The sequence below is a fragment of the Gopherus evgoodei genome, chromosome 6 (assembly GCF_007399415.2).
Source record: "Gopherus evgoodei ecotype Sinaloan lineage chromosome 6, rGopEvg1_v1.p, whole genome shotgun sequence".
Classification (NCBI taxonomy): domain Eukaryota; kingdom Metazoa; phylum Chordata; order Testudines; family Testudinidae; genus Gopherus; species Gopherus evgoodei.
Window position 1 is genome coordinate 11698445 of NC_044327.1, and position 16517 is coordinate 11714961.

Genomic DNA, 16517 nt, shown 5'->3' on the forward strand with positions numbered 1-16517 from the left:
GCAGAGGCCGGCTCTCGGCTAATTGGGTCGGGGCTGGGGGCTCGAAGCTACAGGAGAGTCGGGGTGGGGGCAGGGCACATGCCCGGGTCACGTGGCTCGATTCTGCCGAGCCACCGCCCGGGGAGGGGATGAGGCGGGGCCCTGGCGTCCCGGTCACGTGCCGCTGCTGACCAGCACGCGCGCAGGCGCAGAGCGGGGGATGCCGGGCTGGGCCGGCGGTGGCTCCTGTCAGCGGGCGCGAGCGGCCATGGAGCCGGCGCGGGTGAGTCGCCGCCCCTCCCCCCGCGGGGCCGGGGCGCTGAGTGGCCGAGCGCCCCGCGCCGGGCCTGCCCTGGGGGTGGGTTAGCGCCTCTGGGTGCTGGGTGAGCCCCGCCCCCCCGCCGGGCCGCCGTTCCTTGGCACGCGGGTGGGGGGAGCGTTGGCGGCCGCGCGCGCGCGGGACCCGCCCTCCCGCTGGAGGGAGCCGCTGCTCAGGGCGGGGCCGGGCGCGCGGGAGCAGCCTGGCACCAGTGACGTGTTTAGTGTCAGTGATTTCATCCTGGGGGGAGGGGCAGGCAGGACTCTTCGGGGGGGGGGGGGGAGAGAGCTTCACCTTTGTCCCCAGCGAGGGGACCAGATGCCCCGATTTTATAGGGACGGTCCCGATTGGGTGGGGGGGGGGGTAATTCTTATATAGGGCCCTAGTACCCCCCACCCCCGTCCCAGTTTTTCACTCTTGCTGTCTGGTCACCCTATTCCCAGCGAGTGGGTGCGAGCCACTTGCCGGGACGGTGTGGCCAGATCTCAGTCTGGGGCAGGGGTGCACCCAGGGCCAGCTCCAGGCACCAGCTTAGCAAGCAGGAGCTTGGGGCGGCCACTCTGGAGAGGGGCGGCAGATCCGGCTATTCCGCAGCAATTCGGCGGAGGGTCCCTCACTCCCGCTCGGAGCGAAGGACCTCCCGTTGAATTGCTGCAGATCGTGATTGCAGCTTCTTTGGGGGGTGGGGTGGAGGGGATGCTTGGGGCGGCAAAACCCCTGAAGTTGGCCCTGGGTGCACCTCCGTCTCTCCTATTCTCAGTGTTGGCGTGTAACAGTCCGTGGGCTGTGTGACTTTGATTTGGGGTGCCCTGATCAGATGGAAAGCCTCAATTAAAACAATTTTTTTTTAATAAACTGAAGTACAAATGGATAAGTTTATTTTCCAAAGAAAGGCATGTTCTCACTGGTTGATAACATGTTTTAATGGTCTTCACTTTCACTAAATAGTCGCTTTACACTAGATTTGTTAAATCTTTTTGCACCTCGGAGGGTACACTATAATTGTACACTTATTTAAGCTATTATATAGCTTAATATTTTCAGAGTCTTAAATGTTGTAAATTTTTAGTATATTAGAAAATGGTGAAGGATATATTGCTTATTTACCAGACAATTAACTCCCTCACATTGTTTGTGTCAAGCTGGAGTAGACGGGTAACTGGAATTTAAATACACAAAAAGCATATCAAGTTAATTTTTTATTACCAAAAAAACCCCTTAAGTGTTTGGATACATAAATTTCTCATGAAAATATGTTTCACATTTACAGCTAAATGATTTATTAAACAGGGATTAACTGTAGTCAGTGAACTAAACTGATTATTTCAGGCCAGCCTGCAAAAACTTTCAAATATGCTTAAGTAAAAGTGACTGGAGCTTAAGTTCCTTCTAGCCTAAGGCTATGAGAGAGTGTCTCCTGCCAACATAGCACGGTCCACAGTGGCACTTCTGTCATTGTAACGTATGTCAGTCCGAGGAGTGTGTTTTTCACACCGCCGAGCGACGTAAAATTTTACTGACCAAACTGCTTGTGTAGCCTTAGCCTTAGTCTTGAAGAAGAGACTATCTCCTACGTTACTTAGACTGAGCTATTGTGCCATATTTATAAAGCTTGACCTCAAAAGTTAGAATGGGGAAAAACATCTTCCTTTATATAGAAAAGCAGCCTTTAACTTGGGGGTTGGCAACCTATGGCACACGTGCCAAAGACAGCACATGAGCCAATTTTTAATGGCACGCTGGAGCCTGTCCGGACTCCAGCATGCCATTAAAAATCCTGCCCAGCCTCGCCAGCTCTCCTCTGCCCTCCGCTCCCCCCCCCCCCCCGCGGGAGCAGGGAGCAGAAGCATAGCCGTGCGTACAGGGTGGGCAAATGGCCCCACTCTCCCAGCATGGCAAGCCACGGGGTCCGCGCTCCCGGGGCCACCGCGTGCAGTGCTCTGGGAAGTTGGGGCTGCGCGCTCCCGCAGGGCAGCATTTGGCTCTATGGGGAGGCGGACACACTCCCTGCTCAACTGGAGCCATGCCACCGCTGCGCGCAGCACTCTGAGGGCCGTGGCTGTGCTCTCTGGCGGGGCAGCATGTCTGGCTCTGCATGGAGCCTCAAGGTAAAGGGCCCAGGGTTGGGGGGGGGTAGGATAAGGGGTGGGGGCAGTCAGGGGACAGGGAGCAGGGTGGGTTGGATGGAGAGGTGGGGTCCAGGGGGGTTTAGGGGCAGGGGTCTCTGGAGGGGGCAGTCAGGGAGCAAGGGGGGTTGGATGTGGCATGGGAGTCTTGGGGTTTGTGAGGGGGCAGGGGGTGGATAGAGGTCAGGGCAGTCAGGGGACCGGGAGCAAGGAGGGTCCTGGGGGAGGGCAGTTAGGATGAGGGGTCTCTGGAGGGCATGGTCAGGGGACAAGGAGCTGGGGTGGTTGTATGAGTTCTGGGGGTCCTGTCAGGAGGCAGGAGTGTGCACGGGGGTTGGCTCAGGTAGGGAGTCGGGGGGGGGGTTGGATGGGTCGGGAGTTCTGGGGGTCTTGTCAGGGGCGGGGAGTGGTTGGATAGGCATGGGAGTCCCGGGGGTCTGGCTGCGGACTGGGGTGTGGATAAGGGTCGGGGCAGTCAGGTGATAGGTAGGGGATAGGGTCCAGTCTGAGGACAAGGAACAGGGAGGCTTAGATAGGGGGTGGGGTCCTCAGGGGCAGTTGGGAGCAGGGGTCTCAGGATGGGGTAATCAGGGGACAAGGAGCAGCGGGGTTGGGTGTTCTTAGGGGGACAGTCACCCAGCCCTCTCCCCTGAGCCCAGACCCCCACACATACCACGCCCTCTGCCCTGAGCCCCGCACACCTCCCAGGCCCCTGCCCTTAGCCCTGTACCTCCCTCATACACACCCAGCCCTCTGCTTGACTCCTTCATCCCTCCCCCAACCCTAGCCCTGACACCGGCACTGCCACCCATACCCAGGCCCCCCTCTGCCCTGACACCTACACCCCCCCACATTCCCAGCCCTGACTCCAGCACTCAGCCCTCTGGGTCCTGGCCCCGCACAGGCTGGTGCTGGTCTTGGGTTCTGGCTGACGGACCCTTGCCAGCTGGGGTCCCGGCCACAGGCCTCGCTCAGCTCGCTGCCGGCCTAGGTGAACAGAACCCCAGACCAGCAGTGGACTGAGCGGGCTGGCAGCGTAAGATCAACATTTTAATTTCATTTTAAATGAAGCTTCTTAAACATTTTGAAAACCTTGTTTACTTTACAATACAGCACTAGTTTAATTATATAATATATAGACGTATAGTGAGAGACCTTCTAAAAAACATTAAAATGTATTACCGGCACCTGAAACCATAAATTAGAGTGAATAAATGAAGACTAGGCACACCACTTCTGAAAGGTTGCCGACCCCTGCTTTAACTCAAATTTTTGATAGAGTATCAATTTTGTTTAAATGTTTTGAGAGACTTATAGTAACTTCAGATTTAATTTTAAACAGCTTTATTTTTAAAAAGAAAAACATCATAATATAATTTTTAAAAATCTGATTTAAATTTAAAGAATTCAATTTTTATCCATCCTGCTTTGATCTGATTTCAGTTGTAAGTATAGTGTGTGGGTGGCCTGTGATATACAGGAGGCCAGACAAGGTGATTTGGTGGTTTCTTCTGGCATTTAAATTCTATGTGGAGAAACTCAGGCTGTCTACACACTGCCACATTCAGCGCTAAAACTTTAGTTGGTTAGGGGTCTGGAAACACATCCCCCCTCCCCCAAGCGACAAAAGTTTTAGCAGTGAACAGAGTGGATTTGATTTAAATCACTAGTTGGGAAGACTCGATTTAATCATGGATTTCTACATAAAAGTACATTCTTGTTAGTTGTTATAACCTTAATACACATTCTTCACAACTCAGAGATAGATGAGACCCAAAGTGGGTCTCTTTTACGGCCTGCTGCTATTATAGGTTTTCCCTTCTAGTGAGAGAATGGTATGGTGGTTCTCAAATCAATGAAGGCTACACTCAGAAAAGACTTCAAGACTTCTGGAATATGCTGCTCAAACTGTTTCACTTTTGTTTCTGCTGCCTGTCCATCCCTTCTCACATTTATCTCCAGACTTCTTCTCTTTGTCCAGATCTAGTCCCCCCCTAACAATCTTCTATTCACTGAACTTTTTGAAACTTTGCACTTTTATAGAGAGAGGGGTAAGGGATTGACTCTGCGTACACAAATTTGCAGAGGGACAATAGGGTTGAGGCCTGTTATTTCTCAGCTCTATATTTATTTAAAAACATTTTTGCTGTTAACAAGCATGTTGTCTCTGGACATGTGAGCGCTTCTGCTGACAAAGCTGCGTTCACGCTGCCACTTGTGTCAGCGAAACTTTTGTCTTTCTTGGGGGGCTTTTTTAAGTACCTGTGAAAGTGTGAAGTTGTTGACAAAACTTTCATGTGTAGACAAACCCATATAGACAGTGCTTCATTCCTGGCGATAAAGCTACCACTGCTCGTTTGGGGTGGGGTTTTTTTTATCGTCAGGAGAACTCTCCCCTAAAGCATGTCTACACTGCCCACATCGCAGCATGGCTGTGCTGTAACATGGGCAGGGTAGACATACCCATAGAAAGTAAAAATGTCTTGGGAACAAAGCTGAAACTGAATGAGTCTCATTTTATTGTTCTAGCTGATTGAATTGTAACAAAGCAAACAGTATACCCACAGAAAAGTAAATTAGACTTTTACAGTTCTTTGATGACTTAATCTGCAATGTTAACGCAGACTTTTAAAATGACTTTTATGTTGATTGTGCCCCTTTAAAGAATGAACATAAAGAAAACAAGGTAATTAAAAGAAAACATCCTTATTGGTTGGTGACAGTAGAGAACTTTAAAAAGCTCTCAACTGGGAGTGAATGCAAAGGCAAATTATAAGCACAGGAAAAACCTGCTTAGGAGTTGGCTCAGCCTTTTTTTCGCCCTGGGAGGTACTTCTGTTCTAAATTTAGATCCTATTCTAAGCTGCTTCTGTGCTTCAGACCAGTGGTCCTCGAATGTTGTTTTTTTTTTTGCATCAGGTCCCTAAAATTACCTGTTTCATGTGACAACCCACCGAAAGGTTGTAAAGGATTATAGTAACTGCAAGGAATTGCACTGGGGTGTGGTGTGGTTGGACATCTCCTTTCAGTGTTCCACCTTGTACCAGCACTTAGGACTACAGGGATCATCACTTCAAGGGATTGTGTGAGCAGCTGTGCACCCTCTTAAAAGTGCTCCTTCTCTAGCTGAGGGCTAATAGGTGGTGAAGACTGAGGAGCCCCATTGCATGGGTTGGAACGGTAGAGAAGTAGGCAGCATATGGATCCTACCTACGCCTGGGGGAATTCTGCATCAAAAAAATTAAAAATTCTGCACATAATATTTTAAAATTCTGCATATTTAATTTGTCAAAATACAATATAATCACACAAGTTTCAATTATGTTGGTAATTTTGTTTCAAAATACCTGTCAGCAAGTACATCTGTAACAATACAGTCAATGACAAAGATTCAGGAAATGTTTTTGTCAAATAGATTCCTTATTAGGCATATAAATACAGAACTTTGAGTAATTCATTTAAACTGCAATACAGAACTGTATTTGCTGCCCCCTCAGAAGCAATGCAAAGGCCTGGGGGAGCCAGGGGTAAAGGAGGAGCTGAGGGAGAGGGAAGAAGCTTGGGAGCGAGCCTGGAGGGTTGTTGGGTGTGGGTGGGAGAAGTATGGAACAGGTTATTTTTGGTGGCAGGAAGGGATTGTTAGGGAGCCTCCCTGATGCAGACCCTGGCTGACCCCTAGCCTCTCCCATTCAGTCAAGCACATCTGCCCCTGTACTCCCATGTGTCCTTGTGCCCCCTCAGCCAGCCCCCTCCCCCATCCCTGTGTCCCTGCACCACGTGTGTCTCTGTGCCCCCACTCAGCCCCTCCTTCTCCCATGTGCCCCTCCATCCCCTCATCGACAAAAGGTATAACTGCAGCAATTTTCCAGCAGAAGTTATTTTCTGCAGAGGAAAAAAAATTACGCATGGCCCATTAATTATGCATGCACGCAGTGGTGCAGAATTTCCCCAGGAGTAATCTTACCCTGAGAGATTGTATAGCTTTAATAATTCCTTTAGGTTTCTCCACCATTGTTGTTTGGCCCAGCTGGTGTTCCCTTCCAACTCACTTTGGGTCATACCTCATGGAGTGAGAATTTCTGCTTTAGACTGTCAACAGATATGTTCTTTGACAACACAGCAAGTATTTTTCATCCTGAGCAGGCTTATTTTAATAAACCTGTATGGCTGAGAATGGTAGCTGTAAAGTATGACTTTACCAGTTTTTTCATAGTTACTTTTCAGAACAATGATAGAAAAATGAGAGGATTCGGCCAAAAGAAACCTGATGAGGTTCAACAAGGACAAGTGCAGAGTCCTGCACTTAGGACGGAAGAATCCCATGCACTGTTACAGACTAGGGACCGAATGGCTAGGAATCAGTTCTGCAGAAAAGGACTTAGGGGTTACAGTGGACGAGAAGCTGGATATGAGTTAACAGTGTGCCCTTGTTGCCAGGAAGGCTAACGGCATTTTGGGCTGTATAAGTAGGGGCATTGCCAGCAGATCGAGGGACGTGATCATTCCCCTCTATTCAACATTGGTGAGGCCTCATCTGGAGTACTATGTCCAGTTTTGGGCCTCACACTACAAAAAGGATGTGGAAAAATTGGAAAGAGTCCAGTGGAGGGCAACAAAAATGATTAGGGGGCTGGAGCACATGACCGTTGAGGAGAGGCTGAGGGAACTGGGCTTTTTTAGTCTGCAGAAGATAAGAATGAGGGGGGATTTGATAGCAGCCTTCAGCTACATGAGAAGGGCTTCCAAAGAGGATGGATCTAGACTGTTTTCAGTGGTACCAGATGACAGAACAAGGACTAATGGTCTCAAGTTGCAGTGGGGGAGGTTTAGGTTGGATATTAGGAAAAACGTTTTCATTAGGAGGTGGTGAAGCACTGGAATGGGTTCCTTAGGGAGGTGGCTGAATCTCCTTCCTTAGAGGTTTTTAAGGTCAGGCTTGACAAAGCCCTGGCTGGGATGATTTAGTTGGGGATTGGTCCTGCTTTGAGCAGGGGGTTGGACTAGATGACCTCCTGAGATCCCTTCCAACCCTGATATTCTATGAATGTCTTAATTAATGGACTTGCTCTCTGTGTATATTCATTGTTGTTTCTGCTTAATTGTCTATTGTATTACGACTTTTTACTTCTGTTAGCCCTGCAGAACCAATAGAGCTCTGAAAGAATTCTCTCTGGATTCTTTTGCAGTTTTCACATTATCAACAAAATTAAGCGAGTTCAAACTGCAGAATCTTTATTGAGGAGTGTGCTAGGGAGAGCTGAGTTTGACTTTCAGACTAAGTTTGCAGAGCTAGCTGTTGATGCTGAATTGGGATTTCTTGTAGTGGCTTGGTTAACCAACGATTTTCGGGGGGAATAGCTCAATGGTTTGAGCATTGGTCTGCTAAACCCAGGGTTGTGAGTTCAGTCGTTGAGGGGGCTGTTTAGGGAACTGGGGTAAAAATGTGCCTGGAGATTGATTCTGCTTTGAGCAGGGGGTTGGACTAGATGATCTCATGAGGTCTCTTCCAACCCTGATATTCTATCTCTTGCTCCAGAATGTAAAATAAAATCTTTAGCCTTTAGTAGCTGTGAAGGTAATTTTCAAATGTAAACCAATGTATAGTTAAGTCTGCCTGATCAGAAACAGTTGTAAGGGAAGTCTGAATTGTGTCTAGTCATTTAAAGGGAGATTTAATTCTGAAGCCTAATAACTTGCACATCATCATAGTTAACTATTTCACTTTGATCAAAGCATATAATAAGTAAAGGGATCTAGCCAATCTGAGTGGCATTCCATTTTAGCATCTTTAGTGGGTGGAATTTTGGTTTTGAGAAGATTTTTCATTTATTTCTCTCTTCTCTCCCCTCCACCCCCATTAAACATCCAGTTGGCATTTAGAACAGTTCTGTTGTTTGCAGATATAGGCAATTTGATACAAAAATCAGTGAGACAATGCCATGTTTAGAGTCAGTTTTTGTAGTAGAACGAGGCTTTAACATTCATGTAAGTTCTGTCATGTACTAGTTGAGTTTCTTATCAGCCATTTGCAGCAGTATCCTCCCTGTATGATTGCTTGTTTACATATACACATTTTTATCTCCTGATATGGATTTGAACTAACAAATCCCAGTGTTACCACCTCTGCCTTTCCTGCCTTTACATGGCTTAGTCCTCTTTGCACCAAAATAATAAATGGAATAGACTGGGGGTAGGCAACCTATGGCACATGTGCCGAAGGCGGCACACAAGCTGATTTTCAGTGGCACTCACACTGCCTGGGTCCTGGCCACCAGTCCAGGGGGCTTTGCATTTTAATTTAATTTTAAATGAAGCTTCTTAAACATTTTTAAAACCTTATTTACTTTGCATACAACAATAGTTTAGTTATAATAATAGAAAGAGATCTTCTAAAAACGTTAAAATGTATTACTGGCACGCGAAACCTTAAATTAGAATAAGTAAATGAAGACTCGGCACACCACGTCTGAAAGGTTGCCGACCCCTGGAATAGACTATATATTTTCTCACAAGGGTCTTGACTACCCAGGTAAAAAAAAGCTACAATATAACCAGCTAACACAAATTCAGAAGTTTTAGTCTGCTTCTACATGTATGTTACTAGGGCTTTTCAGTCATGTTAAGCTAAAATGATTGAAGGAGGCACCCTTTTTGCTTTTATGGACAAGTTCCTAAAGACCTCAGACCTGGAGAAGTGCGTGATGCAGGGAATTAGGGAGCATGTTACTTGTAGATCAGCTAGTTCAGATCAGTCCCAAACAGGTATTAGCCGAAAGTTACCAAAGTGGCTCCGGAGTAACCTATATGGAATGATTTGATGGTCTCAGTCAAATTCTTAATGAACATGCAGCCAAATTTAAACAAAAATTAAAAAGCCCTTGTCATTATAATTGGAACTGTTTTAGTTGGTCTTAGCAGAGAGACCAAGGCCAGATCTACAGCAAAGACTTCTGCTGGCATAGCTATAATCGGTCAGATCTGTGACCCCGATAACACATACATGCTGGCAGACACTCCTAGTGTAGATGCAGTTATACTATCAAAACTGTGCTTTTACTGGTACAGCTTGTTTTGTTCAGGGGGGTGTTTTTAACTATACTGGTACAAGTTGCCGCTCTGCCAGTAAAGCTGTGTCCACAGTAGGAGTACTTTGCCTGTATAGTTTACAGGTATTCCTGTAATGGTGATGTGCTTCCTGTGTAGACATATAACCTAAGACTAAAGACATGGAGACTGAACTACACTTTCACCTCTAGAAATGAGGTGTGGTGGTGTGCGTGGAAGTCTGCAGTACTACTACATTGGTTGTTAATTAGATGTTTTAGGTACAGGTCATCAAAACCCACTTTCTGATTGGTGATGTGATGTTCACTTACTAACTTACCGTAGTGCAGAGCAGGGACCTCATCGCCAAAAGTCAGGAAGATTCCTAATCTTTCACCATTGTCACATTAAATAGGTACAAAAAGGTAAAAGGCAATGAGATACAAAGTATCCTCTTTGCATGGTTCCCTCACCCTACTGTCATTTGTGTAGCCCAGTGGGTAGAGCGCTGAGCTGACATTCTGAGGGCTGGTTCTGGCCTGCTGGGTGACCTTGGTTCCCCATCTGTAAAATGGGGATGATGATAATGATGCTTATCTCCTTTTTAAAGTGCTTTAAGCTCTACTGATGAGAAAAGCTTTCTATAAGAGTTGTGTGGTGGTATAACAGCTGTAGGGATTTACAGGCATTGGCAACAAAGGTGCAAACCAAAGCTTATATTTCTCCCTAATCCTTGAGGACTATATTCCTCGCAATAAAGTTTAACTGAAAAGTAGCCTAGGTACTTCTGAGCACTATTGGAGGAAGTGGCAGGTTCCTTATGAAGTACTGCTGCAGGCAGAGATTTATCATAAAGACTTCAAAGGAAACTCCTCTTCCCAAGAGGCCCGGCTTTGGTAATAAGTGCTTGAGAGACAACTGGGATGCTTTTTGGTTAAACTTAACAAGGGTCAGGTAGTTCTATACTGCTCCTTACCTCATGAATTCAGCTGCTTTGCAGGCAGCAATTTGTGGCCTATATAAATTTGGTTGTTTAGATTTTTTTCAATAGAAAATGAGGATTGAAATGACTATTGAACCACAGACTGATACTGATGGTGCATTAGGTGTTAAGCTGCCTAAGGCCTTGTCTACACACAGTTTTATTCCAGTTTAATTATTTCAGGAAGGGATATAATTTTTCTACTAAAATAGTTAAATTGGTAGAACCCTAGTTATGGATGCAGTTGTATCTGTTATAGCTTATTCCCCTTCTTTATGGGAATAGCTACATGGGTATAAGGCACCTTTATGTAGATTTAACTAAATTGACCTACAGACACTATACCAGGATAGTTAAAGCCATTCAGCCCCTGGTATAGATGTAGTTATACTAGTATTAAAGTGCTCACATAGTAGTGAGATACATACCTCCTTTGTAAAATGCTTTGAGATTTACTGATGCAAAGTGTTTATATAAGAGCTAGATGTTAGTATTTCTGTACAGGAAGGGGAGTAAACTGTACCGTATAACTGCATCCACAGTAGGGCTTTTACTGGTATAACTACTGTAAAAAATCACAGCCCTAACCGCAGTAATTACACTGGTAAAACTTTTAAATGTAAATCAGGTTCAGATCAGTTCTTGGCTGTGGTTATTTAGGGTTTCCCATGCATCCTGCCTACCACACACAGGCTGGCAGTGACTGCACTTATGGAAATGACCCCATATGCTCGTGCCTTCTGATGGAGAATGCAGAGCAGGATAGGTTTTAGAGTTTAGACACCTTTAAGTATCTCCTTTTAAAAGTCTGAGCTATATTTAACTATTATGGAACTGAATGAGATTCCCAAACAATACAGCCTAAGATCAGATGTTAAAGAAAAGAAAAAAATATATTAAAACCAAACACAAATAATATATTTGGGTCTAAGACTTCCTAGCTTTTCTCAGGTTCACAAAACTTTGAAATTGCAGCTATTTAGAACTCTCTGTAGATAATACTTTTATTAAGAACTCACTTGTTGTCCCAGTTCTTCTCTAATCTTTAACAGGACAATGTGTGCGCCTAGGATTGATTAATTGTAATTATGGAGTCAGCTCTTTTATACTTACTTGTCTGTGCTATAATACCAGGTATGCAGACATAGTTACTTAAATTACCTTACCATTTTGACAAGCCACATTTGAATTTATGGCTTGGTTAAGTGGGATAACTTCTCCCCTCCCATCCCCAAACCCACTATATGTTCAGGTTGTATTCAGTATTTTACAGAATGCTCTTTCTCTGTGTAATCAGGTTGTGTGGGTTTTTATTTCCCAACTCTTAATGAATCTCACCCTTACCAAAAATATCTTTCAAAATTGTACAATCAGCACTGATTTGGATTCCTTCCTATCCATCCCATTATATTTTTGTGACGTTCTGCCTTTGGATAAAATCATGTAGGTTGCTAATTGACATCTGCCCAACCGCTTACTTTCCCTGAGTTAAGTTATTATAATGTAGACAGTTCTTTAGAGACTATACCCATATTTTCTGTAGTTTGTGATCTATACTTTCTACTCCATAGCAAATGTGTTCTTTACAAATAAGGTTTGGTCTGTTACAGGGTCATGTAAAATATGAGTCTGAATAGTCAAGATGACTTGTAATAACAAGTTTTAAAAAACACAAGCTTTTGTTGATTTGTTTTGTATTAACAATTGTCAAAATTACTAATGTGTAGCATAGGAACCTTAACTTCTGAATTTACTAATTTACTAACTTCCACTTACATTTTCAGCTTTCACATGGCACTAAATATGCTGCTTTGATTTAAGTTATTTCTGTGTATAACTTTTTGCATTTAATCAACAAAAAAGTTTCCTGCTTTGTATCAGTTAGCTGAACGATGTATAAATCTTTCAGTTCTTTGAGAGCTGTAATACAGCCACTGAAACCGCTTGTACATGTGTGAGCTATCAAATGTGGCATTTATCGTTCTAGTCCACTGGTCATGGAATTGCTTGAAGACCTTGTGCATGCAAGGGACTTATATACACGAATTAAAAAAAAAAGGGGGGGGGGGGTTCTGTGCAGTTTTGTTCATGTTCTCCTTTACCTTCTTGATGTAGGAGAGGACAACACTCGTATGAAGAAAGAAAGAGCAGTATGATGGATTCAGAAGATCTTGTCATAACAAGTTCAAAGCAAGATATTGCTCATCACCTTGTAAAAGTTAACTCAGGTAAACATTACTTTTGTGGATATTGTGCAGCCTTCACCAATATAGCAATCACCTTTCCCATCCAGAAGGTCCTCTTTCGGCAACAACTATATGGAGTGAGATTAAGGGAGGCAGTATGGCAGTTACAGAGAGATGGAATTCGAAACCTGTACCGTGGACTCCTCCCTCCACTAATGCAGAAAACTACAACTCTTGCCCTGATGTTTGGCTTGTATGAGGATTTCTCCTCCCTGCTCCAGAGGCACACGAATGCACCTGAACTTGTGACTTGCAGTGTGGCAGCAGTGCTTGCAGGAACCTCAGAAGCTCTTCTTACACCTTTTGAGCGGGTCCAGACTTTGCTTCAGGACTACAAACATCATGACAGATTTACAAACACTTACCAGGCTTTCAAGGTGCTAAAAGACTATGGAATTAAAGAATATTATCGGGGTCTGGTACCTATTCTGATCCGAAATGGACCGAGTAATGTACTCTTTTTTGGTCTGCGAGGACCCATCAAGCAGTGTCTGCCTGAAGCAACTTCTTATAGTGCTCATTTGGTCAATGACTTTATCTGTGGAGGGTTGTTGGGTGCCATGTTGGGATTCTTGTTTTTCCCAATTAATGTTGTAAAAGCTCGCATGCAGTCTCAAATTGGTGGGGAATTCCAGTCTTTTCCAAAAGTGTTCATGAAGATTTGGCTAGAACGTGATAGAAAACTGACACATCTTTTCAGAGGAGCCCATCTGAATTACCATCGCTCTATTATATCGTGGGGCATAATCAATGCAACATATGAATTCTTGCTTAAGTTATTATGAAAAATGTTACCCTTGTGAAGTCTCTCTGCTCAGTTTTGGGTATTGGCACATTGAGATCACTTATTTCCTAGGATTGAATTTGTCATAATCAGACCTGTTCATGAATAACACTGAAATTTGGAGAGTTTAATTGCAAAATGGTGGTTACATTTCAGTAGGGAGAGTAGTAAGTTTTACCAGTGCCTGCTTAGTCTGAAAGATAATTACACTCAATCTTATTAATGGTCTTCAGTCTTTATGGAGTGAATGTTGGCATTGTGTCTAGATCTTAATTTAAGAAAAATTGATTTGTTCAAAAGTGCTCTCTTTATTAAAGTATTTAGATGCTGGAAGGTGAATTCAGCCATACCTGAATAAACTAATTGAAACTTACTTTCTATTTAAATGTTGGCTTTGGCTTAGAAACTTACTCCAGGTCACCCTCAACCTTTCCTAACACTCCTGGTGATCAAAACTATGCTTGATTGTGCACTTTGTGGAATATGGAAGTGAGGAAGGCTGACAAAAGCTATTTAGTTTCCCTATTTGGTAAACTTGGGAGGGCTGATGTACCTGATGCAGTTGTTGTAAGAGTACTCTGAACTCCCATAATGTTTCAGGTTTCCCAGGTATCTTTACAGTTTGAAACCAGACTGCCAACTTTTAATGAGGATGGTGTTACTTCTCAACTAAGCCTTAAGATTCAACAAAGCCTACATGAATTATTTTTACCAGCTGGTCTCCTAATATGAATCCCATCTTGTCAAGTAACATAAGGTAGCTACCATGGCTATGTTTACAATGCACTTTTTAAACCGTTTTTTACTGACAAAAAGCACTGGTGTGGACAGTGCTTTGTTGGCCGGAGACAAAGCCAGTGCCCCTCGTTGGAGGTGGTTTTATTTTGCCAGTAGGAGAGTGGCTACACCGGGGACCTTACAGTGGCACAGCTATGGTGCTGTAAGGTACGCAGTATAGACATAGCCTACATTTTCAACTTCAGCATAAGCTGATCCAGTGCAAAGTAGGGGTATGTGTACGTATGTGAAAAGGGAGTAGCAGGCAGTTGGAGGTGGATGGTAGGGAATGAAACGAATTTTATCTAAAAAGCTTTAAAGTGTCCTTCATGTTACAATATCACCTATTTGTGAATGTGGAGTCTTTTATTTTGTCTTCTGTGCTACTTAGTTTGTTGCAAACAGGCATGGTGCCAGAAAGACGATGTGGTTTCTGCAACATTAAAATGTACAGAAGTAGTATGAAAACTGATGGGAGTCGAAGTACTTTGTAGACAGCTTTTGTTGTATTAAAGTAACTTATGTCCTTTTGCAGCTATTTTTACTTGCTTCACGTGAGGTTGTAGCATCACTGATCACTTTAGTCAGTATTTTTAGCAGAAGCTTGCTCTACTCTCCATTTTATGCCTTGTTCAGGGTATATCACTGTAGTGGAAAAGGCACTCCAATACTATGGCGAGGAAGACCATACAAGTGCTGGGCTTCGGGGTTTCTCTGTGATCATTTAATCATGTTGATAAACACTCTCAAATATTAAACAAAAGTAATGTTGTACTTGGTATTCAGGTGGATGTGCTTTAAGGCCTTGGGGAAGAGGGCAGGAACACAAGTGTGATTACCAAACTAGAGCTCTTCATATAAAAAATGACTTTTGTATATTTTTGTGCAAAAAGGGTTCCTAAAGTATTTTCATATTTTGTGGTGAACATGAAAGCTTTCAGAAATGGCTTTGGATGGGTTTTTTCTTAATTTTAGAATGAACATTACTTTTTTTTTTTACTTATCCTTAAATTTTCAAATGCCTGTGGTTTACTCTTACCTCATTTCAGTTGTTCACTTGGCATAACTGCCCCTAAATAATTACTCCCAAACAGTATGTCCTTTTTTTTTTTTTTTTTGTAATCTATTGCTCTATACTACTAAGCTAAGCTTCACAGTTAAAGATGGCCAGACACAAATAAAGCACATTGATATTTTGAATGTTGTGATTACATGGATTTAAATATATTGTCTGTTGAATGTTTACTGGTGGAATCTGATTTTACCAGTGTATTGTTTTTGTAACTTTTCCTTGATGGAATAAAACAAAAGTAAATGTTTCCCTAGCCTTAGTTTTTTGTAGCAGGTATTTTTTTCCTAACTCTGTTACTGGCACTTGAAGAAAAAAAAAAAACCTAAGTTGGAGCAAACAAAGCAAGCGTTGGCAATTATAGTTCAAAACAGAACATTCAGTGGGGCTTGGCCTCAGGCTGGTTTGCTACTATACACCACTTCACAAGGGAAGAGCCTCTTCCATTCTCAACTTTTCCCTCCTGAGTATCAGGAGTTCAGAGGACATCAGGCATGGCTAAATGCCTCTGACCAGAATTATACAACTTGGTTATACTCTGGGTACAGGAGAGCTGTCAGTGAAGTTAATGGGAATGCAAAAGATGAGCTATCTTGGGTTTAATGAAGATCTGTAGTATCTGAAATTATAGTCCAATGACTTGATAAGGATTATTGGATGGACTGAAGTCTCTTGGCAAAGCTTAACGATAAACAATGTATCAAGCTGGGGACAGGTAGGTAGTGGTAGAATGCAACAAATTAGTATTTGAGTGGGTCCAGACTACTATTTTCATATGAGTTGGAGGAACATGTACTGTGCAGTTTAGTAAACAGGGATGGGTACCAAGTATCAGTAAGATAAATAGTACAAAGGGAGATAGTGTTAAAATGGACAAAAACTAATTGGATGGGACTATACTTGTTTACACAAACCCTGGTCCCAGGGAGTTTAGTCTAGTTACTGCAGAGGCTAGATTGCACTAGAAAGAAGTGTGTGTGTCAAATGACCCACAACAGAAGCATGGATTAAGGTGCACTGAGGGGAATGGGAGAAGAGAACCCTCCTTAGACTTTAAGCTGCATTTTCAGAGATGTGCCAAAGCAGGGAAGTCAAAGCTGTCAAGCTAGCCGGATTATTATTCGTGGCTGGGCTCAGTATCAAAATGAAGTAGGAAAATCAGTAAAAGCAGAATACTTAACTATTAGTGGA

At 43.7% G+C, this 16517-nt stretch overlaps 1 protein-coding gene across 1 annotated transcript; it reads left to right on the forward strand.

Moving 5' to 3' along the window:
• Positions 1 to 192: 192 nt before the first annotated feature.
• SLC25A51 (solute carrier family 25 member 51) lies at positions 193 to 15583 on the forward strand. Its single transcript, XM_030567257.1, has 2 exons — positions 193 to 262; positions 12566 to 15583. The coding sequence occupies exon 2, from the start codon at positions 12603 to 12605 to the stop codon at positions 13479 to 13481; it is 879 nt and encodes a 292-aa protein (XP_030423117.1). The 5' UTR covers positions 193 to 262; positions 12566 to 12602; the 3' UTR covers positions 13482 to 15583.
• Positions 15584 to 16517: the final 934 nt, after the last annotated feature.